The 26,310-nt window shown below is 40.9% G+C and overlaps 1 protein-coding gene across 1 annotated transcript; it reads right to left on the reverse strand.

Annotated features, from left to right (window-relative positions):
• Positions 1-2,263: 2,263 nt before the first annotated feature.
• Positions 2,264-24,457, reverse strand: LOC115091621 (olfactory receptor 52K1-like). Its single transcript, XM_029601791.1, has 2 exons — positions 24,094-24,457; positions 2,264-3,276 (listed from the first exon to the last, which is right to left on the reverse strand). Exons 1-2 carry the CDS (start codon positions 24,455-24,457, stop codon positions 2,264-2,266), a joined length of 1,377 nt encoding a protein of 458 aa, XP_029457651.1.
• Between the last annotated feature and the right edge of the window lie 1,853 nt (positions 24,458-26,310).

A 26,310-nucleotide genomic window follows, 5' to 3' on the forward strand; every position in this document is an offset into this window, starting at 1 on the left:
CTGCCGGTAAAGCGTTTCCTCAGCAGGAGTGCCAAAATATTTTAGTAAATTTCTTTGTTCCTTGTCAGCTAAATTTGGCCCCCTGATGAAGGCGAAGCCGAAACACGGTTCCGTGTCGGGCAGATAAGATGAGCCTTGTACATCTTGGCAGCACGGCGTTTCTTCACGCTAGCAAGCTAAGTAAAATAAAAAATATACAAGAAAGCCGACAAAAAAATGAACTTTTGCACTGCAGCACTGAAGCATAAAAAAAGTTTCATTATATGACCTATGATTATAAAATTTGGCATTCTCATTAATATGCTAACTTGCATTTCATAATGCCTATGTATGAGGTCTAACTAATGAAGAAAAAATTCACTTTTCCACTGCATGTAGGGTGGTATAAATGTGACTGATTGATTGTGGTACATCAGTATTTATCATTTTGGATGTGCTGATTTCATAACATGTGCACATATGCGTGTGTGCGCAGTGGTATAATCAGACCTCCCCCAGTTCCCTCCCAGTCCACTCCAATTAAGGAGAGGACTGGGAGGAAACGTCCCTACCCCTCTACCTAAATTTCTTCCCCTCTCCTCCCCAGCCCTTAAACCCTTCCTATCAAGTTAGGTTTTTTTTTTTTGTATTACTGCTCTGCTGGAGCAGAAGTAATCTGCATGCGGGAGCTGGTTGCTGGCACTTGCTTCCCCGGGACAGTGTAGAATGGTGCTGTCCCAGCCCACCCTCCACCCCGTCCCTCCCCACCCAGACCCTGTCCATCTCGTCCCTTCGGAGAGGGCTGGCACTTGTGTACATACCGGGGTTTTTATACACGTGGGCCTTTTAAAATCTGGGCTATAATACTTAGAATTCACATATATCACTTAACAGCCATTAGTTAAGATGAAACACTTTCAGAATGCAATATTTATAAGCAGAAGTGCAGCATAGAGAAAGTGTATACTTTACTAGCATTTTTTTATATTTTATCAAGGTTTAGAAAAACACAAAATGATTTAGTCTTTGAGGTCTTTTCTAGCAAGCTCGCACATAGACTAGAATATTTTTCTTGGAAAAACTACTTAGTTATTTTTATTATTTTTACCTTCACTTTTCAACTTTTTTTTATATACCTGACTATGATGTCTGTGCACTTAATCTCTGCCACAACTCTGCTTCTAATGTTAATGATTCAGCAAACACCTGCTTTTCACCCCTCCCCTTCCTCCAGGAAATGAATCCATACATAATAATAGGGATATGCAATCATTTTTCCCGTATTAGGCAATTTTGTTGAAATTGCCTAATTTGGAATGGTTCAGGAGAATTGAAAAACGATTGAATTTTTTCTGAAAATTCGGAAAAACTTCATTTTCAGGTTAGTGCATGCTAACTCCCTGTTAGTGCGCACTAACTTGCGTACTAACCTGAAAATAGAGGCCTCCGAAAAAAAGAACCCGAACTGTGGAAAAAATGAAATTCCTGTGTGGGGGCCCCCGAAACGAAGCTCGACACAAAATCCCAACCCAAAGCACATCCCTACATAATAAGCCTCAAGTCTTTCAGCTAAGTAAAGGCCTCAGAGTCTATGTCCTATGATAGATAAGGCCCAGTCTATAACTCCTAAGAGAAACATCCTGGGACCAACCCAAGCCATGGAAAGGAGACCATTGATTGGAGCTTATTATCATATGTCATCATGAAAATGATGAAAAGGGGGGATTGTTGTGCTTATAAGCTCCCATTACAGACATGAAAATGGTGAAGAAGCAGTAAAACACTTTTTGATTTGTCACACATGAAGTCATTATTCTTGTTCTTCAAAGTTTTTGATTTTTGATTATAAGCAGTTTTGTAAGTACTAAAAATATTATAATCTCAGCCTTGTACTTGTTTTCCTAGAAAAAAAAAGACTCTATAAGTTGGATAAAGGAGCTTAAACTACAAGGTTACAGAACATTTTTTAACACATCCCAGGCACAGATAATTAGCATGGAAGCCAAGAGCAGAATCCTATGTGTCCATTCATATTATTTGTTTATAATAGAAAACCAATCATAGAAATTCTGGCAATTATGCAATTTAGCTTAGGAGTGGATGAAACAAGTATACAAATCCTTTAAATAGCTTTGCTACCATTAAAATCACTCGAGAGAGTATTGTATTGGTACTTGGCGTAGCATGCTGCCTCTCTCTCCAAGATACACCTTATATTATTTTTGTAGCATTTTATTAAAAAAAGTTTGTTTTCTCTACAGCTGTTGGCTTTAAGCATTTATTTTCAGAGAACCACAACATTTACTTTCAATAATTTCCTAATGCATTCCCTGATCTCTTTAACCCTTACGCCATATATTATGGGGTCTGCTGTAGCTGGGAGTATTACGTAGGCTACTGAGAAAAGGTTGTGGATGTCCTGCGAGACAGACTTCCCAGCTCTGTACATGGCTGATGATACTAGGTTAGAAATGTAAGTCAGTGCAATGATTATCAGCTGAGTTCCACAGGTTTGCAGAGCCTTGTGACGAATGGACCCTGGGGCGATCTTCAGTGCCGCATGGAGAATCTTCACATAAGAAAATAAAATGAAACTAATGTTGATAACCACAAACATGGTTGATAATGTCATTCCTACTAAATTGTTTTTGGATATGCCACTACAAGCCAGGACCATGAGTGCCATGTTTTCACAGACATAATGATGAATGATATTGGACCCACAGAACTGCGCCTGGGAATTCCTGAGCACTGTGTAGAAAGCAATACACAAACTAAGTACTACCGCAGCTATAGCTAACTGAATGAACAAAGTCTTGTTCATAATATCTGCATAACGTAATGGTTTGCAAATGGCAACATATCTGTCCATAGCCATTACTACGAGTATACTGGACTCCAGGATAACCCCACAGTAAATAATGAACATCTGGATCAGGCAAGCAGGTAAAGAAATCAAGTTCAGATTGAATATGAGTCCCAGTAGCATTCTGGGAATGATATTAGTCAGGTTGCATATATGAACAGTAGAGAGCGCAGACATGAGTACATACATAGGGGAGTGCAGACTCTCTTCTCGCCATATGACATAGATCATCAGGCTGTTCCCCAGCATGCTCACCAAATAGAGGGTTAGAAAGGGAATTGACAGGAGCTGTCTGTACTCTGAGACACCGGGAAATCCCAGGAGGATGAACTCTGTGTGGGAGAAGTTGATGGTCTGATTCCATTTCTCTGCTGTCATTCTTCGACTGGTCTGAAAATCCTGTTTAAAAGCTCCCAAGAGTTCTGCGAAACCTGGAAAAGAGGAAAACATGGAGTTTAATTCTCCTCTGACATCAGTGGCATAGGGTAAGTTTCAAAATAGAGGATTCATTAAGGGGCCGATTTTAAAATATAAGCGCGCGGGGTACATTTGTGCGAGCTACCCGGCTACTGGTTTAGGTATAGAGTGGTAGAAAAACCAAAAGATGATTTCTTGATCAAAATATCCAAAAAAGGAATCACATCTGATTTGAAGATTGCTCTAAAATGAAGATGATGATTCAATGAATTCAACCAATGCAAAAAATTGTCAAAAAACTGCAACAGTACTTTTCCATAATTAAAATATATCATCTATATTAGTTTTCCAAACAATGACATTTGCAGAAAAAGGATGATCTTCCAAGAACTGATCTTCAAAATGACCAACGGATAAATTCATGATGTCTGGAGTTACCCATGGCAACACTGCATATTTGTTGGTAGAATTGTTGATCAAAAGCAAAAAAGCATTCTGTCAAGGCTATTCCTAATAATTGATTTAAAAAGTATGATGGTATTCTATGTGGTCGAGGATGTGAATCGAAGCACCTAGCAGCTATAGCGAAAGCCTCATCATGAGGAATATTAGTATAGAGAGATTCTACTAGGGATGTGAATCGTTTTTCTGACGAATTAAAATATCATACGAAATTTCTTAATTCATCAAAAATTCGTGAAAAATGAGAAACAATCGCATTTCCCCAAATTTTCATCAAAAATCATTTTTTGGCTTAGTGCGCACTAACAAAAATAGCAAAAAATTAACAAAAATTAGTTTTTTGTTAGTGCGCGCTAAGAGGAGTTAGCACGCACTAACTCCCCATTAGTGCGTGCAAACTACTGTTAGTGCGCACTAACAAAAAAACGTAAATTTTTGTTACTTTTCATTATTGTTTGCTATTTTTGTTAGTGCGCACTAAGCCAAAAAAATGATTTTTACTAAAAAAAAAAAAATGCTGATCCGCGGGAAACCGAGAATTTCCTGCGGCCACATGAACCCGATAGTAGAAACAATGGGGCACCCGATTCACATCCCTAGATTCTACATCTAAATTGATCAACAAAAGGTCAGTCGTGTCTAATTGTAGTTGTTCTAGAAAAGTGATCATGTCTTGAGAATCTCAAATATATGATGACGTTGGAACAAATAGTGCTAGAAAAAAGTCAGCAAATCGAGACAGAGGTTCAAGTAACGAATCTCTGCTCAAGACGATAGGTCTCCCTGGAGGGTTGACCAATGTCTAATGTATCATGGGTAGGACATAGAATACCAGAACACGTGGATAATCTTTGATCAAAAAGGATTTCTCTTTGTGAATAATAAATGTCATATCAAATGCTGCTAAGACTATCTGAGAAATTTGAGCTTTAAGTTCAGCAGGTAGCATTTGGTAAAAAGAGTTGTTATCAAGCTGTCGGTGGACTTCAAGTAGGTAATCATCAGTATTGAGAACAATTTTCCCACCTTTATCCACTGGCTTTATTTCAATTTGTTTATTTTGTTGAAGTTCCTGCAGTGCTCATTATTTGTAATGAAAAATAATGAAGCCAAAGAATGTGTATAAACCGAAATAAACTAATCTCACATCGGAAAGAATCAAACAATAGTGAATGAACAAAGGAAAGACCTTTTTCTAACAGTGATTGTTGTACGGAGGTCAAAGTGTGCGTTGATAAATTTAGAACTAAATATTCCTCTGACTTTGAGGATTGGGTAATCCATTGAGGATATCGGGGTCGATCCTGTGGTGGTCGAGTTCAGTGAGTGAAGAAACGGGATTGTTGAGGTCATCTCCCTCCTTTCTGTCGAAAATCTAAAAATAAAAATGATTCTTTGGAGGTTTTAGCAGGACCTTTTATTGTATGGGGGTCATAATCTCCAGAAGAATCATCACCACTGGAATCAAAATTGATGCACAATTTATTGGCTTTAAAATCGCGGTGTTCCATCCGTGGGTACATGGAGTCTTTTGCATAGTCTTTTTCATCCCTACAGAATTTATGGAACTTCAATTTCTTTAGGTCAGCTTTGAATTTGTCAAGTGAATCCTCTAAGGATTTTAATTGTGTAGTGTAGTGGTCTAAATATATTGTAGATGATAATGATTGTTTGGTAGTATCAATCTCAGCTCTAAGTGCCTCTTCTGATTTTTGCGCTGCCTTTATAATGAGGATCATTAGGTCCAAACTGCACTTGTTTAAAAAAAGTGTTCTAATCAGAAATGAAGTCTGCATCTTCAGTATAAAGATGTGGTTCTTTCATAATTCGAAGTCTGCAGGGGATGCGTTGTACCCTGAAGTACTCCAGTAGAGTGTCTGCATGAAGAGTGGTTCTAATGGACTGTCGAGATAACTGTTGAAGAGAAACCCACTGATCATCATGAGAAGTTGGTGGGGCAGAAAAGAGTGAAGGACGAGTTAGAAGATCTTGAAGGTCAGCATGAGAAAAACTCAATGTCCTCATATTGGATGAGTTGCTTCCGGTTTCCATGGCTCAAAAAACAATATCAATTACAGACATAAACAGAGCCGATTGGGTAACCTACATAAATCAAATGCAAAAGGAACAGGGAACTAAATTCATATAAATCATCAAAGAGGCTTGAATGTTTTTAAGGTGTCAATAAAAATTAAACCACCTGTCTTTTCTGTCATTCACCTTGTGTATGTGTGTGAATCTAAATAGTGAAACACAATTCATGATGACTCTGTCATCAGGATTAGCAGATAAAGAAATTTGTTGACTTAAAAAATATCTTTGAAGATTTATTTTTATTAAATCATCACGAATTTTGTTTCACTATTTAGATTCACACACGCACCCAAGGTGAATGATAGAAAAGACCTAGCGGTTCAATTTTTCTTGAACATGCCGCCTGGCTTGCTGACACCTTAAAAACAAACAATCAAGCCTTTTTGATGATTTATGTTAATTTGATTCCCTATTCTTTTTGCATAAAATGCATCTTTTCCAGAGGCTTTTACTTATGGCAATGTTTCTTTTTATTACTTTGTCAAAACCAGTCGATAATGAGGCTATACACATGTTAATTAATGCAGAAGGATCCCATGTTAGTATGTATTTGCTTTTATTTTATTATTTTATGTTTTTAGTATTGTTTAATATTTTTAGTTGTCTTGATCTTGTGATTTTATATTATATTTAATATTTTGTTACTTTTAAAAATTGCATTGTATCTGTTTTATGGATCTGTAAATTATGATTATGTATGTTTTTTGTAAACCACTTAGGATTGCTGATTGGTGGTATATAAATTTAATAAATAAATAAATAGAAATAAGGAAGGTAAAGACAGAATTTGATAAGAAGCTTGTTGTGGAAGCAAAAACTCATACTAAAAACCTTTTCAAGTATATTTGAAGCTAAAAGCCTGCAAGGGAGTTAGTTGGAGCATTAGATGAAAAGAACATAAGAAGTTGCCGTACTGAGTCAGACCAAGGGTCCATCAAGCCCAGCATCCTGTTTCCAACAGTGGCCAATCTGGGTTACAAGTACCTGGCAAGTACCCAAACATTAAGTAGATCCAAGGAACACTCCGGACCCCCTCCATCAAATCCACTAAACTTACCTCCACAATGAACAGAGCCTTTTCCCTAGCCGGTCTGACCCTATGGAACTCCATGCCCCCAGACTTACGCACCGAAACTTCTACACCCAAATTCAAAAAAAAACTAAAAACTTGGCTGTTCCTACAGGCATACCCTTCACTCATTAACCCCCGTCCAGATGACTCCCTGAGCTGTGTATGGTACTTTTCCTTTGAAGAACCTCGTACAATCCGCTGCTACTTCGCCACAATGCAAACTCTTCAATTTGCTGCTTATTCCACCCTACTCTCCCCCTCCTGTCAACACCCCTCACTGAAACCTATTTTTCCACCCTAATGTTTTCCTTCATACTTCCCATAACTTCCCATTATCTATCCAGCTCTCTACTCAGTTTATTGTTTATATGCCACCGTACCTGGGAAATTGTAAATTGCCGCTGTAAATTACCTTCGAACCTGTAGATAGTAACTCCATTTCTGTATTAGTTGTAAGTTCTTGTATACATAGTTATTGTTCCCTGTAAAGGCATTGCCGGAAAGTTTTAAGTTACTTGTAAACCGATACGATGTGCAAACGGTTGTCGGTATATAAAAATTCTAAATAAATAAATAAATAAATCTCATGCTACTAATGCCAGTAATAGTAGTGGCTATTCCCTAAATCAATTTTATTAATAGCCGTTAATGGACTTCTCCTCCAAGAACTTGTCCAAACACTTTTTAAACCCAGCTACACTAACTGCCCTAACCACATCCTCTGGCAACAATTTCAGAGCTTAATTGTGCATTGAGTGAAAAAGAATGTTCTCAGATTTGTTTTAAATGTGCTACTTGGTAATTTCATGGAGTGCCCACTAGTCCTTATATTATCCAAAAGAGTAAATAACCAATTCATATTTGCAAGTTCTAGACCTTTCTTGATTTTATATATCTCTATTATATTCCCCCTCAGCTGTCTCTTCTCCAAGCTGAACAACCTCTTTAGCCTTTCCTCAAAGGGGTGCCATGCAATCCTCTTTATCATTTTTGTCACTCTTTTCTGTACCTTCTCCAGTGCAACTATATCTTTTTTGAGATCTGGTGACCAGAATTGTACACAGTATTTTACAAATCTACGCACGCGCGAACAAAAGTATGTGGGATTTTATAAGATACGCGCGTAGCCGCACGTATCTTATAAAATCCGGGGTCAGCGCACGCAAGGGGGTGCACATTTGTGCACCTTGCGCACGCCGAGCCCTGCGGGCTGCCCGTTCCCTCCGAGGCCGCTCCAAAATCAGAGCAGCCTCAGAGGGAACTTTCCATTCACCCCCCCCCCCGCACCTTCCCCTCCCTTCCCCTACCTAACCCACCCCCCAGCCCTATCTAAACCCCCTCCCTACCTTTATCTTAAAAGTTGCTACTGCCTCCGGGCAGTAGCAACTTATGTGCGCCGGCGCAGCAGGCCCCGACACAGGCCGCTGTGTCAGGGCACTCGGCCACGCCCCCGAAACGCCCCAGATATGCCCCGAAAACGCCACATCACTCCCGACACACACCCCGACACGCCCCCCCCCCAGGCAAGCCCTGGGACTTACGCGCGTCCCGGGGCTTGCGCGCGCCGCCGAGCCTATGCAAAATAGGCTCAGCGCATGCAAGGAGATTTTTTAAGGGTTACGCGCATAACTTATGCGTGTAACCCTTTTAAAATCCGGCACTAAGGGAGGACAAGGCTGTAGTGGAGAGACTAAATGAAGAAACCGACTAAATGAAGAAACCGATCTGATATGAAATTTTTCATGAAGGTCGGTATAGAAAAAAATGTTAAATAAATAATGATATGAAATAAATAATGATATGAAATTTTTCATGAAGGTCAGTATAGAAAAAAATGTTAAATAAATAAATAAATAAATAAGATATAAGGGAGATACCCATGCCAAAAGTGATATTTAAAGGTGATGATTCAGAGGAACTGAAACAAATATCAGTGATTCTGGAAGATGTAATGAGGCAAATTGAGAAACTAAGGAGAAGCAAATTACCTGGACTAGATATCTCAGAGTGTTTAAGGAACTGAAAACTGAAAAATTGCAGATATGCTATTATTAATTTATATATTATCTTTATAATCATCTCTGGTACCTAAAGATTTGAGGGTTGATAATGTGATGCCAATTTTTAAAAAGGATTCCAAGAGTAATCCAGGAAATTACAGACCAGTGAGCCCAACGCCACTGCTGGGCAAAATGGTAGAAACTATAATAAAGAACAAAATTAGTGAACATGTAGATATATAGTCACAATTTATTGGAACTAAGCCAACATGGATTTAGCCAAGGAAAGTCTTGCCTTACCAATCTGCTACAGTTTTTTTAAGGTGTAAATAAACATGAGCCAGCTGATATAGTGTATCTGGATTTCCAGAAAGCTTTTGATAAAGTCCCGCATAATAGACTTCTGAGGACATTAAAAAGTCATGGGATAGAAGGCAATGTCCAATTGTGAATTTGGAACTGGTTAAAAGCAGTGGATAAAATGGTTGAGGGGAAATATGATAGAGGTATAAAATAATGAGCAGAACAGGTAAATACAAATCAGTTGTTTACTCTTTCAAAAATCACAGACTAGGGATATGCAATGAAGCTCACTGCTTCAACGGCAGGGGGAATGAAGAAAAGAGGATTTATATTCAGACAATAACCAATAAGGACTGAATTGCACAGGCTGGGTAAACAAGCTTGGGAGTAGCTTGCTTATTACAGCGGTACTACACCTAAACAATTAGCAAGATACTTCACTTAGATGCAGCACCAGCACTGCTATCTATATTGATGGTGGGGATCGAAGGGAAATAGAACCAAAATATTAAGGGCCAAGAGTAACAGCTAAGTATGAAAAAAATAAGTGCGAAAGCTTGCTGGGCAGACTGGCTGGGCCGTTTGGTTTTCTTCTGCCGTCATTTCTATGTTTCTGTTTAAAACAAATAGGAGAAAATATTTCTTTATTCAAGGCATAATTAAACTCTGTAATTTGTTGCCAGAGGACATGGTGAAAGCTGTTAGTGTAGCTGGCTTTAATAAAGGTTTGGAAACGTTTTTGGAGGAAAGGTCCATAAATCATTATTAAGGTTGGCTTGGGGGATGTCACTGTTTATCCCTGGGATAAGCAACATAGAATGTATTGACCTTTTGGTATCTTGCAGGTACTTGTGACCTGATTGGCTACTGTTGGAAACAGGATAATAGGCTTGATAAACCTTTGAACTGACCTAGCATGGCAAATATTATGGTCTTATGTGCTAACAGAAAGCCTTTATAAAGTCAATGATAAAAGGAATACATTTGTTTTTTTTAGACCCTTTATTTTATTTATTAATTTTAACATCTTATATTCTGTGAATCCAGTGTGTTCAGCGCAGATCACAAATGAGCATCCATATAATAAAAGTTACCACATACAAACAAAAACAATAAAAATAAAATATGTAAACAAATTCAAAAAACAATAAAAACATAGTAAAAATTACTTTGACTGCTGCCTCCCCACCCATATATGCCTATAAAAATAGTTCTGCCTTGATCATTTTTCTAAACCTTAAATAGTCCTGCTCAGGTTGAAGAATAGATGGTAATGCATTCCATATTGTAGGTACAATATTCGAAAATGCCCTTGATTTTTTCTATGGAGCTAAAACTCCTGAACTGGTGGAATCTCTAACAATCTTTGAGAAGGCCAATGTAAAGTTTGAGTAGGCACTTAACCCCTAATTTTATCGGCTAAACTATTTAATTCAGTACAAATAGCCTTATGAATGATAGTACATATCTTAAATCGGATTATGTATGTGACTGGCAACCAATGCAGGTTTTGCATGTGCAGTCGAAGAGAAACTCTCAAGGTAAATGAAAAATTACCTTTACTGCAGCTTTTTGAACAAGCTGGAGAACTTTTCGCAATTTGGCTGACAATTCCAAATAGAATTACTGTAATCCAAATGACTAAGTACAAGGGCCTGCACTACCACTCTGAAATCTTCTATGGATAAGACTTTCTTCAAAGGTCTCAGAAGCTGTTATCCTGGGATTGTAACGATAGAGAAGAATCTAATAATACTCCCAAGTTGTGAACTTCAACTTTCAATGGTAAAACACAATTCTCAAATTGAATAGCTACAAGAGGTTCCCAATCCACAAAATAGTTTTTTTTCCCAATTTAAAAACAACTCATTTTCTGTCGTCCAGTTTTTAATCACAGTAATACAATGTTTAAATTGTTTTACAAGAATCTCACCCAGCACATCATCTGTGCAATACTTGTAAATGAGACCTAGCCCATTAAACAGCTCATCCAATGGACTTAAATAAAGGTTAAATAACGCCGGTGATAACATTGAACCCTGCGGTACACCTACATGGGAAGGATACCATTCTGAGGAGTCTCCTGAACACCAAAGTCTCTACACCCTATCAGCCAAAAATGAAGGGAACCATTTCAATACATTGACTAGTTTTGGAATTTCAGGCAATCTCGTTAACGATCTTCTGTGACATATTGGGGTAGATTTTAAAAGGTTGCGCGCGGGCGTACACAAGTTTCAAAAGTCGGGGTCAGCGCGAGCAAGGTGCACAACCCTGGGGCTGAAGTAAGTTGCGCGCGCCGGCCGACTGCCGGCGCGCAATCCCAAGCATAGCAGCAAATGACCACTGTGCCTGGGGCCTCTGGCCCCGCCCTGGACCGCCTCCAGCCCGCCCCTTCAGTAAAGCCTCAGGACTTACACGCGTCCCAGGGCTTTACGCGCATCGCCTTTTGAAAATAGGCCCGGCGCGCGTAAACTTTTTAAAAATCCGGCCCATTGTGTTGAATGCTGATGCAATATCCAATTGTACTAAAGTTCTTATCTTTTTCTTCTCGGCAGCATAGTTTATATAAACTAACAGAGATAACAGAAAAGTTTCTGTACTGGGATTTATTAGAAATCCATAAGGTTCTCTATCAAACGCGTTCAATTGTTTCAATACCCATTTTCAAGAAGTTTACTAAAAGCGTATAAATTAGATATTGAACGACAATTATTAACCCGTTCAGAAGATACCGAGAAGTCCACCTGAATCGGTCTAACAAAATGAAACACAAAAGAACAACCCCATCAGTTAAAGAAAAATAAGCATCTGGACAATCTTCAGATGTTGAAAACATTTTTTTTATAAGCAAAAAAGGGCAAAGATGCAGCAGACTAATAGTTGTTTTAAGCTCAGCTGTAGTTTCCTTTAATCCCACAAAAGAAATTAAAGAAAAATGAACCCCAAAAATTCCACAATTGAAGAAAATAAATCATCTCTATCAGCATAATTTAAAAATCCCACCCCGGTCTGATTTCTTAACGTGATAACTTTATCCTGATGTACTGTCAGGTTTTGGTTTTTGGAGATTTCAAAGGTCTTTTAACTAAAGAAAACGATTCAAAATGTCCATTTAATGATTTCTTCAATGTCTGAGAAAAATATTCTCTTTTTACAGATTGCAAAGCTGCATCCTAATCTCTTTTTATCTAATTACACATTAGCCTTGCACCATTTTTCTCTAATCTCCTCATCGTCCTCCTTCGTATTCCCAGCTCTTTTGAATACCAAGGAGCAACCTGCGTACCCTTCTTTCTTTTCAGTATTTTTTGTTCATCATAAATCTGTTTAAATGTTGCCTTCCACCAGTAACTTGCTGCATCTGAAGACCTTAACTCTACACTGTCCTTGACCTTCTCCCACACAGAAAGCATTGCCTCGACATCTGGCTGAGCTCTGATCTTTTTAAAAACAACCGTAGCGCTGGTACAAAATAATTCAAGAGCTGATTCAACTGTTATCGGATGATGATCTGTGCAAGATGTACATGAATTCTCTAAAGCACTAACAGACCCCGATCTCTGATCAGAAACAACAAGCCAGGCTAAAATATCACGCTGACAATGCATAGGGGAAGCCACCAGCTGCTGCAAACCAGTGCAGATTCAATTCACCTAGCGCTATAAATTGTTTATTTCTCAAGTAAAGCATAGATAACATTATCACGATAGAATTTACCTGTGAGCAGGTACTCCAGGTGAAATATACAGAGGTCAAAATATCATGAATGGACCCTTACAAGTAAACCAGTGCAGATTCAATTCACCTAGCGCTATAAATTGTTTATTTCTCAAGTAAAGCATAGATAACATCATCACGATAGAATTTACCTGTGAGCAGGTACTGCAGGTGAAAGATACAGAGGACAAAATATCATGAATGGACCCTTACAAGTAAACCAGTGCAGATTCAATTCACCTAGCGTTATAAATTGTTTATTTCTCAAGTAAAGCAAAGATAACATCATCACGATAGAATTTATACCTGTGAGCAGGTACTCCAGGTGAAATATACAGAGGATAAAATATCATGAATGGACCCTTACAAGTAAACCAGTGCAGATTCAATTCACCTAGCGTTATAAATTGTTTATTTCTCAAGTAAAGCAAAGATAACATCATCACGATAGAATTTACCTGTGAACAGGTACTCCAGGTGAAATATACAGAGGTCAAAATATCATGAATGGACCCTTACAAGTAAACCAGTGCAGATTCAATTCACCTAGCGCTATAAATTGTTTATTTCTCAAGTAAAGCATAGATAACATCATCATGATAGAATTTACCTGTGAGCAGGTACTGCAGGTGAAAGATACAGAGGACAAAATATCATGAATGGACTCTTACAAGTAAACCAGTGCAGATTCAATTCACCTAGCGCTATAAATTGTTTATTTCTCAAGTAAAGCATAGATAACATCATCACGATAGAATTTACCTGTGAGCAGGTACTCCAGGTGAAATATACAGAGGACAAAATATCATGAATGGACCCTTACAAGTAAACCAGTGCAGATTCAATTCACCTAGCGCTATAAATTGTTTATTTCTCAAGTAAAGCATAGATAACATCATCACGATAGAATTTACCTGTGAGCAGGTACTGCAGGTGAAATATACAGAGGACAAAATATCATGAATGGACCCTTACAAGTAAACCAGTGCAGATTCAATTCACCTAGCGCTATAAATTGTTTATTTCTCAAGTAAAGCATAGATAACATTATCACGATAGAATTTACCTGTGAGCAGGTACTCCAGGTGAAATATACAGAGGACAAAATATCATGAATGGACCCGTGCAAGCATTCAGTCGCTCTGCCTGGGACCGTCTTCATAGGACGGGGTTTAATGTAGGCTGATTTGGCCACTTCTTTGCTGATAATTGGAGAGATTTAGCTTTCTTTTGCTTTACTGTTAATTTCTTCATTTATTTATTTAAAATATAAGCACTAGCATTTGCAGCATAGTACAGAACATATTGTGGGCTTGCCTCTATGTGTGACATTTGCGTACGTGTTTAATTAGGCAATTCTTTTACTTTTTCTTGGAGGTCCATATTTAGTCACTGTCTGGATAGCAAAGTTAGCTGAATAAACTTATCCAGCTAACTTTAGGGCAGCACTTTGGCATGAGCAGACTTAGGGCCTCATTTTCTAATATCGCAGTGGTAACGTGTCCCATGGAAATAAGGCATTTTTCGTGCAGCGGGGAAACATCGCGTCACGCGATGTTTTCGCCATTTGCGGAAATGGATTCGCAAATCGCGAAAACATCGTGCACCGCAATAAAACAACCAATGAATCTTTGCAGTACACAAAACTGTCCAAACAGCCTATTTCCACTCTTAGGTGCTGCAAGCAACATGTTATATGAAACTGAGCAAGTGTCAGAGAGAGAGAGAGAGAGAGACTTGCTATAGGGCATATGCCCTAGACAGGTATTTGTATCCCTATGGGGGGCCACCTAGTAACTCGAGGTGGGGATTAGGTATGAGCGTCGGGGGTTGGGGGCCACTTTCACATTCAACATGAGACGTACGGAAAGAACAGTGGTCTCTAGTGAAGATTTGCTGGCCGGAGTGAGGAAACTCACTCCAAGAAGAGATTTGGGCAACGTTCTCTCCACCTAGCTTGTTGTTGCCCAGGTAGAGTGTCCATCAAGCTAGGTGGAGAGAACGTTGCCCAAATCTCTTCTTTGAGTGATATTTATTTAGTTGACTCAAAACTGAGTTATCAGTCCCAATGCTTCTGAATATGCAGCTCTTTGTCTTTTTGTTCTGTGAAGAAGCTTTCTTGATTTGAATAATTTGAAAACTTGTAGAGAAAATAAATAATTCCTGTATACAGGATGCCATAATAAGGTGGCGCGGCTCATGCACAGGACACTGTGTAAAACACTATGACATCGCGGCTCCAGAAGAGCACTGAGGTCAGGACCCTGGAAGAATGGTAAAGAAGGAAGCTCTTTTGGCACAGTGCAAGAGCTGAGACGAGCACTAGCAGTTACTTTGACAGACTGAGATGGTGCTCAGCATCCCTGGCTTACAAGTGAGATTCATGCCTGTCAAGGGGAGCGCAAACATAACCCATTTACAGGCTCAGCCCCGGGTGTAGCCGTGAGTGCGTAGTTTTGCCAGCATTGCTTCACAGTGGACTTGGGTGTGTAAGTCGGCTTTGAATATTGGGGTAACTTATGTATAGATTTGCCAGCTAACTCATGCATAATGTTACAAAATTAGAAGTTTAAGGCAATAACTGAGTGGCAATCAAATCAAATATTACATGTTATAATCCACCTAGCAACTTACCAAATCACAGAAAAACTAAAGACAGGATGACTTCGTATCCCTCCATCTAACTCAGATCACACAGATGCTGACAGTCGGGATTATCTCCCCGGCCAGGAAAGCAGGATGCGAGAGCACTGAGCAGGGATACCCGGGGTCTCTGCCAGGCTCAGAGTGTGCGAGTATTTATAATGAATCTTCAGTAAATCCCACCGGGCTCTCAGTGCATAATGATGCAGACAGGGAAAATAATCCCAGCTACAGGTGCTCAGTGCTGGGTTCTGTACTGGGAGTCACCACTCAGGAAATGGACCTTGGAGACCTTGTGGACCACGTGTTGAAATCCTCAGTTCAGTGTGTGGCGGCAGTCAAACATTAAACAAAATGTTAGGAATGATCCGAAAAGGAGTGGAGATAAAATGGAAAACAAGCTGCAGGGAGAAAGACTCAGAACCAATGTCAGGAAGTATTTCTTCACGGAGAAGGTGGTGGATGCCTTGAATGCCCTTCCGGAGGAAGTGGTGAAGACCAGAACTGTGAAGGATTTCAAAGGGGCGTGGGATAAACATCGTGGATACATAAAGTCTAGAGGATGGGAATGAATAGAAGAGGCATGGGGGTGGCTTGCAGGAATGATGGCTACCTGGAGATGAATATCCTTATTCAATAAACATACACACGGTTAATGCAACTCCAACATTGCTCTAAGCTTCAATGGCAAGAGGAAATGTTGAAAAAAAGATTTGCATTCACAAATAAGCATGGGAGTAGCTTGCTTATGCTTACCCCAAACCAAATAGGCCTGATACTTCACTTTCAATGCATATCCAGCATAGCTCTCTGCTTCAATGGCAGGTGGGGAAAGAAAATAAGAGGATTTATATTCAGACAACTACCAACAAGGATTGAATTGCATAGTCTGGGTAAACAATTAAGGGGCGGATTTTCAGAGCCCTGCTCGCCTAAATCCGCCCAAAACCGGGCGGATTTAGGCGAGCAGGGCCCTGCGCGCCGGTGAGCCTATTTTACATAGGCTCACCGGCGCGCGCAGAGCCCCGGGACTCGCGTAAGTCCCGGGGTTCTCCGAGTTGGCGTGTCGGGGGCGGGTCGGGGGGTGGGCCCGGTCGTCACGGTGTTTCGGGGGCGTGTCGGCAGTGTTTTGGGGGCGGGTACGGGGGCGTGGCTACGGCCCGGGGCGGTCCGGGGGCGTGGCCGTGCCCTCCGTACTCGCCCCCAGGTCGCGGCCCGGCGCGCAGGAGGCCCGCTGGCGCGCGGGGATTTACTTCTCCCTCCGGGAGGCGTAAATCCCCGGAGAAAGGTAAGGGGGGGTGTAGACAGGGCCGGGCGGGTGGGTTAGATAGAGGAAGGGAGGGGAAGATGAGGGGAGGGCGCTGCCTACCCCCGTTCCCTCCAAGGCTGCTCCGAAATCGGAGCGGCCTTGGAGGGAACGGGGATAGGCAGCGCGGCTCGGCGCGCGCCGGCTATACAGAATTCATAGCCTTTCGCGCGCCGATCCAGGATTTTAGTGGATACGCGCGGCTCCGCGCGTATCTACTAAAATCCAGCGTACTTTTGCTTGCGCCTGATGCACCAGCAAAAGTAGGCCTATTCGCATAGTTTGAAAATCTACCCCAAAGCGTGGGAGTAGCTTGACTGTTGCGGCGGTTACTACCACAAACCAATTAAGCCTGATACTTCACTTGGAATACATATATAGCGCAGCTCACTGCTTCAAAGGCAGGGGGAATAAGAAAAGAAGATTTATATTTAGACAACAACCAACAAGGACTGAATGGCACAGGCTGAATAAACAAATAAGCATGGGAGTAGCTTGCTTATTGCGGCGGTTACTACCCTTAACCAATTAAACTTGATACTTCACTTAGATGCAGCGCCAGCACTGCTCTCTACATCAGTGACGGGGGTAGAAGGTAATTAGAACCAAAAAGTTACAAATAATGGCCAAGAGTAACAGATAAGTATGAGAAAAAAAAAGTGTAAAAGCTTGCTGGGCAGACTGGATGGGCCATTTGGTCTTCTTCTGCCGTCATTTCTATGTTTCTATGTTTTATATCATACTGCCTCTGTATTGAGCATCACTGTGACCGCACTACGGGGCCTGTGTAATAAGCTGCACTGAGCCTCCCGTGGGTTTTTATTCTGGTTATAGTGGGAATTTTTTTGGTGCTAACATTACACCTGCATTTTATATAGGTTTTAGCACAGAGAAAACCTGCACTACGACACCCGTGGTATGCTTAGCACAGGTTCATGCAAATCACATGTAAAAGAGGGAATTGGCTATTAGAGGTCAAAGTAGAGAGCCGCGTTATCAGGAAGGCATCTTAACGCTTGTTTTTAATGCGGGAAATTTAACGTCTGGGTGAGAGCAGGAGTAAAACATAACTCGTGTTTCCAGTACTCATGTTGTACTATTGCTGTGCCCAGTATGGTTGTGTCTAGCTGCTTCTATCAGACTGGGTACAGCACTAGAATAAGTTTGGGCACCAGAAATTTGAGTTTACTCCCCCTCAGACCCAGGAGTTTAAGCTCCTGACGCGAGCGCCTGCAGGATAAGAGTAGACGGGCACCGTGCGTCATGTTTAACTGTAGATGCCCTCCCCAGGAAGCTTATACTTTGTGCAGCTAGCTGTAAGTGCCCATGCCAGAGGATAAAGTCTTGCAACCAAGCCCATATTAAGTGAGGAATGTCAAGGGAAATGAATGCATAAGCTCTCTGGGGTAGGCACCTACAGTTAGAGGAACAAAGCACAGATTGTCTGGGTGGGCCCCAACAGCTGAACACTGCACACTTTAGCGCTGCGCACATAGCGGAAAAGAAAACCTGTGACTGGTGCCTGCCTCAGCGAGCTTACATTGGAAATATAATTCCTGGTTCTTAGGTGGAATAAACTCACATTTCTGATGGCCCGTGTTGTCTATTGTTGTGCTGCCATGATTTTCCACCTCTGACAGAGGCAGGTCATACATTTCTAATGTAAGTTCTCCGGGGCTGGAACCGACTTGGAGGAGAACTTCTTCAGGCAGTTTGCCAAAGTCAGGATGTACAACATCAAAGTGCGGACTATTCGGCTGAAGGTGCTTGCCTCAGAGAGCTTACACTGGAACTCCTCCTTTGGTTTGACATTTCTGGTGGGCAAGTCATTCTGTTACTGGGCCCAGTGTGGTAGAAGCAGCTGGACACTACCACATGGGCACAGCAATAGACCTTTGTCACCAGAAATGTGAGTTCCCTGTACGTACCCGGATCAGTCCAGACTCCTGGGTTTATTCATCCCTGCCAGCAGATGGAGACAGAGAAAGTTTCCTGACACTGCTTGATAAGCGCTGCTGCCACCTGCATTTCCTCAGTATTTCTCTGTCTCCAGCAGATGGTCGCTGGAGACAGAGAAATACTTTAGTTTTCGGTTATTTTTCGGTTATTTTTTTCTTTTTGTGCGAACCATTCCCCCCCGAGGCAGGAGAAGGAAGGAGAAGGAAGCCCTCCTCACTGCAGAAAAAGAAAAGCCGGCAAAAGAAAAGCACAGAGGTAAAAGGTGGAAGCCCCAGAGCCTTTCCACTCAGCTGCTCCTCACAGTGGCAAAACTTTCCGTTGTGCTCTTTTCTTTTCTTTTTTTTTTTTTTTTTAAACTTTACCAAACCGAAAAAAAAATAGCAGGGTCACTCCTGTCCTAAGGCTGAAGGGAGCTGTCCAGCTCACTTCAGCCACAAGCAAACTAGAAGAGGAAGCGTCCCTAAAGAAAAGGAGCTGAAAGCCGCCTGGGCAGCCTCATGGAGGGGAGGGATCTGGACCACCAGATTTACACCTCACGGATCAACAAGGATCGAGCGTGCAGAAAGGTCACTGACCTCCAGCTCGGCCACCTTGACCAAGCAGACACTTCAAAGTATGTTTCTTGTTTGTATTAACCTGCTCATCAGTTCACGGGGTAACTTGAAATCCGTCAGCACTTTATTTAAAGGCAGCGGGTCCATTTTGGCGTTCATTGCAACCTCTGTCCTGGGCTGCCCTAATTTCTCTATTCTCTTAGATTCCATCAAAGATGCATCATTCCGAGCCATGCGCTTCTGAGCGACTCTCGGCTTTCCCCATCCTTTCAGAAAAGCCCCCTCCTTTCCTCAAGATGATGCCCAGTTCCTAACAGATCTAAAATCCTCTTCCCTACACCATCGTCTCATCCAGGCACTGAGACTCCGGAGCTCTGCCTGCCTCTGGGGTCCTGCGCGCGGGACGTTTGTTAGGATGCTGCCCTGGATAGAAAAATGAGATTAGGCTTTCGTTTCACCGTGAAGTCTCATTCACTGGGAATCTTCTCATCTCATAGATGGCAGCTGCCCATGAAAGACAGTGCTAGGCAGCTGCTGGCTGCTAGATCAAGCCTGGGAACTTGGAAGACTAAACCGCTATTGAGGGGGTATAAACTATTTTCTGCACGGTCACACAGATTGCCAGGTGATTCAGGCTCCAAGGCTTCCCTTAGATTTAAGTTGTTAACTAATAACAATTTACACCTTTCCCTCAAAGAAGTTTCACCATAAAATAAAGTAGTTGAGACCCTCCTGTATAAAAAAAACATTGAATCTATTCAACTGGCAAATGGGAATGGCTTGGATTTCCCAGGAAACAATTAACTTATTTTATCAATGATAGTAATAAATTATAATACACAACTATTCTAGGTATAACACAGGTATCAGGGTTTAAAGCTTATACAATTCTTAATTCTGTTTCTTGTCAATTACAAGGTATCATATCTCAAGAATGCAGCTATGAGATTAATAGGACAACTTTTAACGATTGAGCTGGTCAGAGAAGTATCTATGGGGGTCATTTATCAAAATGCGCTAAGGCGTTTTCGCATGCGTTACGGGCTTATCGCATGCAAAAAGCCCTGTTAATGCATGCGATAGGCTCTTAATGCATGCGAAAGCACCATATTGTATGGTGCGATGCAAATCTGAAAAAGAGGAGGAGTTAGGGGTGGAAGTGGGCTGGGTTTGCCAGTCTGTGAAGTGCTATCCCACAGACTTAACGCTGATTTTAACTCACCTTTTTCAGTGGCGTTAAGCCTGTGTGATAGCTTGCGTTATGGGGTGGTAAGGTGTTAGTGCATTTTGCGATGTCTCCTGAAAGGCCTGATTTTAGTAGATTTGAAGCTCCTGGAGCACCAGTTTAGCCATGGGGGGGGGGGGGGGGGTGAAAGAGAGAGAAGAGAGACTGGCCATAATGTCCTCTCCCTAGATAGGTATTTGTATCCCTAAGGGAGGGCCACCTAGTAACTTGAGGTGAAGGTTAGGTATTAGTATAGGGGGAGAGAGAGAGACTAGCCATAATGTCCTCTCCCTAGATAGGTATTTGTATCCCTATGGGAGACCCACCTAGTAACTTGAGATGAGGGTTATGTATTAGTGTAGGGGGGGAGAGAGAGAGAGAGACTGGCCATAATGTCCTCTCCCTAGATAGGTATTTGTATCCCTATGGGAGACCCACCTAGTAACTCGAGGTGAGGGTTACGTATTAGTGTAGGGGTTAGGGACCACTTTGACATTCAACGTGAAACGTACGAACAGAACAGTGGTCTCTTGTGAAGATTTGATGACCTACGGAGAGAGGAAACTCACTCAAAGATGAGATTTGGGCAATGTTCTCTCCACCTAGCTTGATGTTACCCAGATAGAGTGTCCATCAAGCTAGGTTGAGAGAACCTTCCACAAACCTCATCTTTGGGTGAGTTTCCTCACTCCGAAGGTCATCCAATCTTCACAAAAGAGCACTGTTCTGTTCGTACTTCTCACGTTGAATGTCAAAGTGGCCCCTAACCCCCTACACAAATACCTAACCCTCACCTCGAGTTACTAGGTGGGTCTCCCATAGGCATACAAATACCTATCTAGGGAGAGGACACTATGGCCAGTCTCTCTCTCTGAGTTGTATGCAGGAAATACAACAGGTCTGGCACTAATCACAAAGTCTGAAAACATTATCACAATTTACACTAACTTAGCTCTTCACATAGGTAATTAGCACAAACTGCACCCCTTTTGCTATCATATTTCAATAAATCCAGGCCTATGTCTGTTAATGTTATATTTGTTAACTATAATCATAGTCTTTGCAAGAATTTACTATAAGAATTGATTCTTTGCATATTCTTCTCTTTGAGAACAGAATTCAAGGACTTCTGTACTTCTATCTACTATGGAAGAAATCATTTCCAGGTAAGTAAGTTGTAAGTACAATTTTTTGTTTTTATATGAAGTGTATCCCTTTACTAATGTATCTGGATAAGTGCACTTATCTTCTTTTTATGTGAAGTGTATCCCTTTACTAATGTATCTGGATAAGTGCACTTATCTTCTTTTTATATGAAGTGTATCCCTTTACTAATTTCTCTGGATAAGTGCACTTATCTTCTTTTTATGTGATGTGTATCCCTTTACTAATGTCTCTGGATAAGTGCACTTATCTTATTTTTATGGTATCCCTTTACTAATGTCTCTGGCTAAGTGCACTTATCTTAGTTCTTCGTATTGGGGTAGGGAATGAAGCTGGTATTTGCAGTTTGCGTATGTGGGTTTAGAGGACCTCTGGAAGAAGGGTCGCTTTCGATGCTTGAATTTGAGTCTGGGGTTTGTTGCTAGCAGGTGTAGTGTAGTATAAATATCTCATCTACTTCTTGACCCGTAGTCTTTCAGGAATTCAGGAACTGGGAACCTCAGGATCTACTACTCTACCTAATAACTCAAAAACCTAACTTCCTGACACCGAAAGTTATTCTTCCGCTTACTATATTTTCAGTCAAGTGAATTTACTTAACACTTCTAACTATCCAAAATAAAGCATAATTATAATCCTTAGCTATGACAGTGGGAGGGAGTTGTTATAATTACAGTACAGTGACTCTAGTTTATCACAGTCCCAGCGATGTCTTGTCGTTCTTCTTCTTGAAGCAAACATGATATTGTGAACATTGACACTGGTCACAATCCCTGGCAAGATTCTCTCATACCACAGTCTCTATTATTCAAAATGTCAGTGCCTTTAGACCGATGGGAAATATACAGTATCATATAATATCTTAGTGACTCTGATCTTAGTAAACATTAATAGCTATTTCAGGCTTATTTTCTCCTTAGAAATGTACAGACACACATGTCGCCATGAACTTAGTTGCTTACAGCAATTTATTTAAGATGGATTCTATTTTTCGACAGATCCCATGACTTTATATACAAGCAGGGCCAGGTATTCATGGATTATCCTCTTTTTCCCTTATCTGCAGGCAGGACCGTTAAACATTTATTCAATATTTATTTGGGAATCCTTTCCTTAACTTGGTGTAAAAGTGAGAGATTTAATATTTATTTCACTTTCATTACTCTCGGTTTCACTCACTATTAAAGCAAATACAATATGCACGGATTGGCTGTGAAATTACTTTCAACTGTTCCTAATTTCTTACCTTCTTTTAAGGTTAATTCAGAAATAACTTTATAATTCCCATTCATTCACAGTCCTACAGAAATGTTTCCTACCTATTCTGGGTGCTTTAACCTGAACCAGACCCAGAAAAACGAGCTCTAGCCTCACAGACTCCTTCAGCGCTCGGTGCCTCCTCCGGAAGAAAACCTTTCCATCCTAACCTGCCAGTTTTCAAGCTTCCTGTCACTGACGGCACATTTTTGCTGATGTCATGAGAAATAGTACTTGACTAACATGAATATGCTATGTAATCCATTTTTATCTAAATAAAAACAAATGAGATAGTGAAAGGGGAATTTTTGAAATGAATACTTTTCTATTTACAGGAATTATTTGGAAAAACAATTTGGTACTTTGTCTAAAATTCCCTATAAATACTCTGACCTGCTCACCTAGGGGTAGATTTTTAAAGTTATGCGCGGGCGTAGATTTGTTCACGCAACCCGGCGCGAACAAATCTACGCCTACTTTGATAACATGCGCGCGCTGCCGTGCGCATGTTATAAAATCCAGGGTCGCCGCGCGCAGGGAGGTGCACAATTGTGCAACCTGCGCACGCCAAGCTGAGCAGCCTGCCTCCGTTCCCTCCGAGGCCACTCCAAAATCGGAGCAGCCCCGGAAGGAACTTTTTTTCTGGCCCCCCCAAGTTATGCCTGCCTGAGGCAGGCGTAACTTGTGCGCACCGGCCAGCGAGGACGTGAGTGTAGAAGACATTGAACCAGCTCAAAAGCTTCATCCTGAGGGACATTGGTATACAAAGAAGAAATGTCTAAAGTTGCCAACCATCAATCCTCTGGTAAGGCTGGTAGATCTTGTAACAATCGTAAGGTATGAGAAGTGTCTTGGAGAAAAGATGGAGCTTCTTGCACAAATGGCTTCAGAAAAAAATCAAAATAATCTGATTAAGGCTCTAAAATAGAGCCCTTTCCTGCCACAATAGGTCTCCCTGGTGGAGATGACATACTTTTATGAATTTTAGGCAATGTATATAATACTGGATGCATAGGGTGTACTACCTTCAAAGCTCGGGCTTCCCGGGATGATATAAAACTTTTAGCCAGACCTTCAGTGACCAAATCATGGATCTCATCTTGTAACTCCACAGTAGGATCTGAGGACAACTCATGATAATAACTAGAGTCACTGAGTTGACGATGAATTTCTGCCACATAATCCGTGGTGTCCTGTATAACAATTGCATCGCTTTTATCGGCGGGTTTCACGATCACATCCCGATTTTCAGCCAACTGTTTAAGTGCACAATATTGGGAATAGGACCACTCTGGAGCCAAATGTTTTCTCTCTCTCATATCTGAACCCTCATATTGCATCACATCTTTAAGCACTAACTGCATAAATGTCGTAATCACCGAATCCACAGGTCCGGGGGGAATCCACGTTGATTTCGGAATAACAGCTTTAGACATTTCTTCTTTGTATACCAATGTCCCTCAGAACAAAGCGTTTGAGCTGGTTCAATGTCTTCCACACTCACGTCCTTGCCCACATAGGGTTCCTACGAGTTTTCTGTTAGAGTTTCTGAAATTGGTCCTCTATAAGAATTTTTTCAAGTTTTATAACGTTTTTTTACTTACAAACACAGGGTATAGCGATGGTGCTACGTTCGCTCCATATATTGCAAACTTGTATGTGGCGAATTTCGAAATACAGTGTTTGTACCCTTCCAGGTGGTTTCAAAATATTTTGTTGTGGCGATGGTACATCGATGATGTGCTGTGTATTTGGACAGCTTCTAAAGAAGATCTGATTGATTTTTTACAATGGCTGAATGAGCAGAACCCGCACCTTCAGTTTACGGCACAATATCACCAATACACTGTGTCTTTTTTGGATATTTGGATTAAACAAGAAGGACATAATACTATGACCACTTTGTTCAGAAAGGAAACAGATCAGAATCATTTCCTATGCTATTCAACTTATCATCCTAAGACGTTGAAAGAAGGTTAAGAAGGATATGTTCGAGTAGAGAGGAATTTAAAAAACAAGCAGGGGAGTTAAGTGAAAGTTTCTCCCAAAAGGGGTACCCCAAATCTGTGATCAAAAAATCCTTCAAACGTGCCTTATTTGTGAACAGAGACTTATTACTACAATATAAGCAGAAACCTTATACTCAAAATTTGACGTGTGTGTTAAAATACTCTGCATACAGTAATGATGTGGTCAATATTGTGAAATATCACTGGCAGGTGCTATCATTGAATAAAATATTTCAGATTGTCCCCAGATTTGCATTTTCAAGGGCACGGAACATCAGAGATTTGGTGGTTAGATCTGCATTCGACTCTAAACGGGGCAATTTAAAGACTGGAGATCATCATAAATGTGGCAAATGTGAGATGTGCGCACAGGCCTTGATAGGTAATCAATGGCAATCCCCGAATTCAGATATCGTGGTGGACTTAGTGGCATTTACTACGTGTGAGTCAGAATGTGTTGTATATATTATACAATGCCCTTGTGATCTGGTATACGTGGGGAGGAGCAAGAGAAAAATTCACACCAGACTGATTGAACACAGAAGCTGCATTAAGACTTCTAAACTCACAGCCCCTCTGGTACAACATTGTTTGCAGGCTAAACATAGCTTTTCTGATCTACAATGGTCAATTCTTGAACAATTACAGAAGGGCACTCGAGGAGGGGATATACAAGCTCGCCTCAATAGACGTGAACATTTTTGGATTTTCAAATTACATTCAGTCCATCCTCAAGGTCTGAATGAGAGAATAAATTGGTACTCATTGATTTAGAACATCATATCTTTTGAATTTGTGATGAACTTTTTTTGGTCAAAAGAGAACCTGGTTGAGAACTTCTTTGAGCAACAAGGAAGTAGTATCTTAGGTTAATATGAGGTGAAGTGGACCTGGTTGAAACCTGTTTTGTATTCACAAAGGATTTTGAGGCTATTAAGATAAGGATGTTACTGATTTACTGCTTACGTATGTTTCAATAAGAAAACATCCATCGTGCAAAATATATTTATTGTTTTTGAGTAGCTATGGAGGAATTCTTCTGCTTCCGAGAGGACGACCTGTTTGTGATGTAGGAATTTCCGGTTGAAGGATAAAAGACTCGAAGGATCCGCCATGTTCTGTTAAGTTGCGGATCTGAATTCAGACTGTGGGAAGAAGATGTATATTTAGCCATGAAAAAGAATTTGTGCTGATGGAACGGCGAGAAAAATTGGAGTCGTTTATGAAATGGAGTATAGGTTTTGAAAACTGTTTCCCCTGAAGCAGGACCAGGTTGGTCT

Source organism: Rhinatrema bivittatum, chromosome 5 (assembly GCF_901001135.1).
Source record: "Rhinatrema bivittatum chromosome 5, aRhiBiv1.1, whole genome shotgun sequence".
In the NCBI taxonomy this organism is placed as follows: domain Eukaryota; kingdom Metazoa; phylum Chordata; class Amphibia; order Gymnophiona; family Rhinatrematidae; genus Rhinatrema; species Rhinatrema bivittatum.

Bases quoted from the DNA above. Each gene is read 5' to 3' on its own strand.
- LOC115091621 (XM_029601791.1), bottom strand. From the start codon at position 24,457: ATGTCTAAAGCTGTTATTCCGAAATCAACGTGGATTCCCCCCGGACCT. The intron at 3,277-24,093 runs GTCTGGCTAAAA...CCTCTTTTCCAG, and splicing joins CCATGATTTGGTCACTGAAG to GTTTCGCAGAACTCTTGGGA.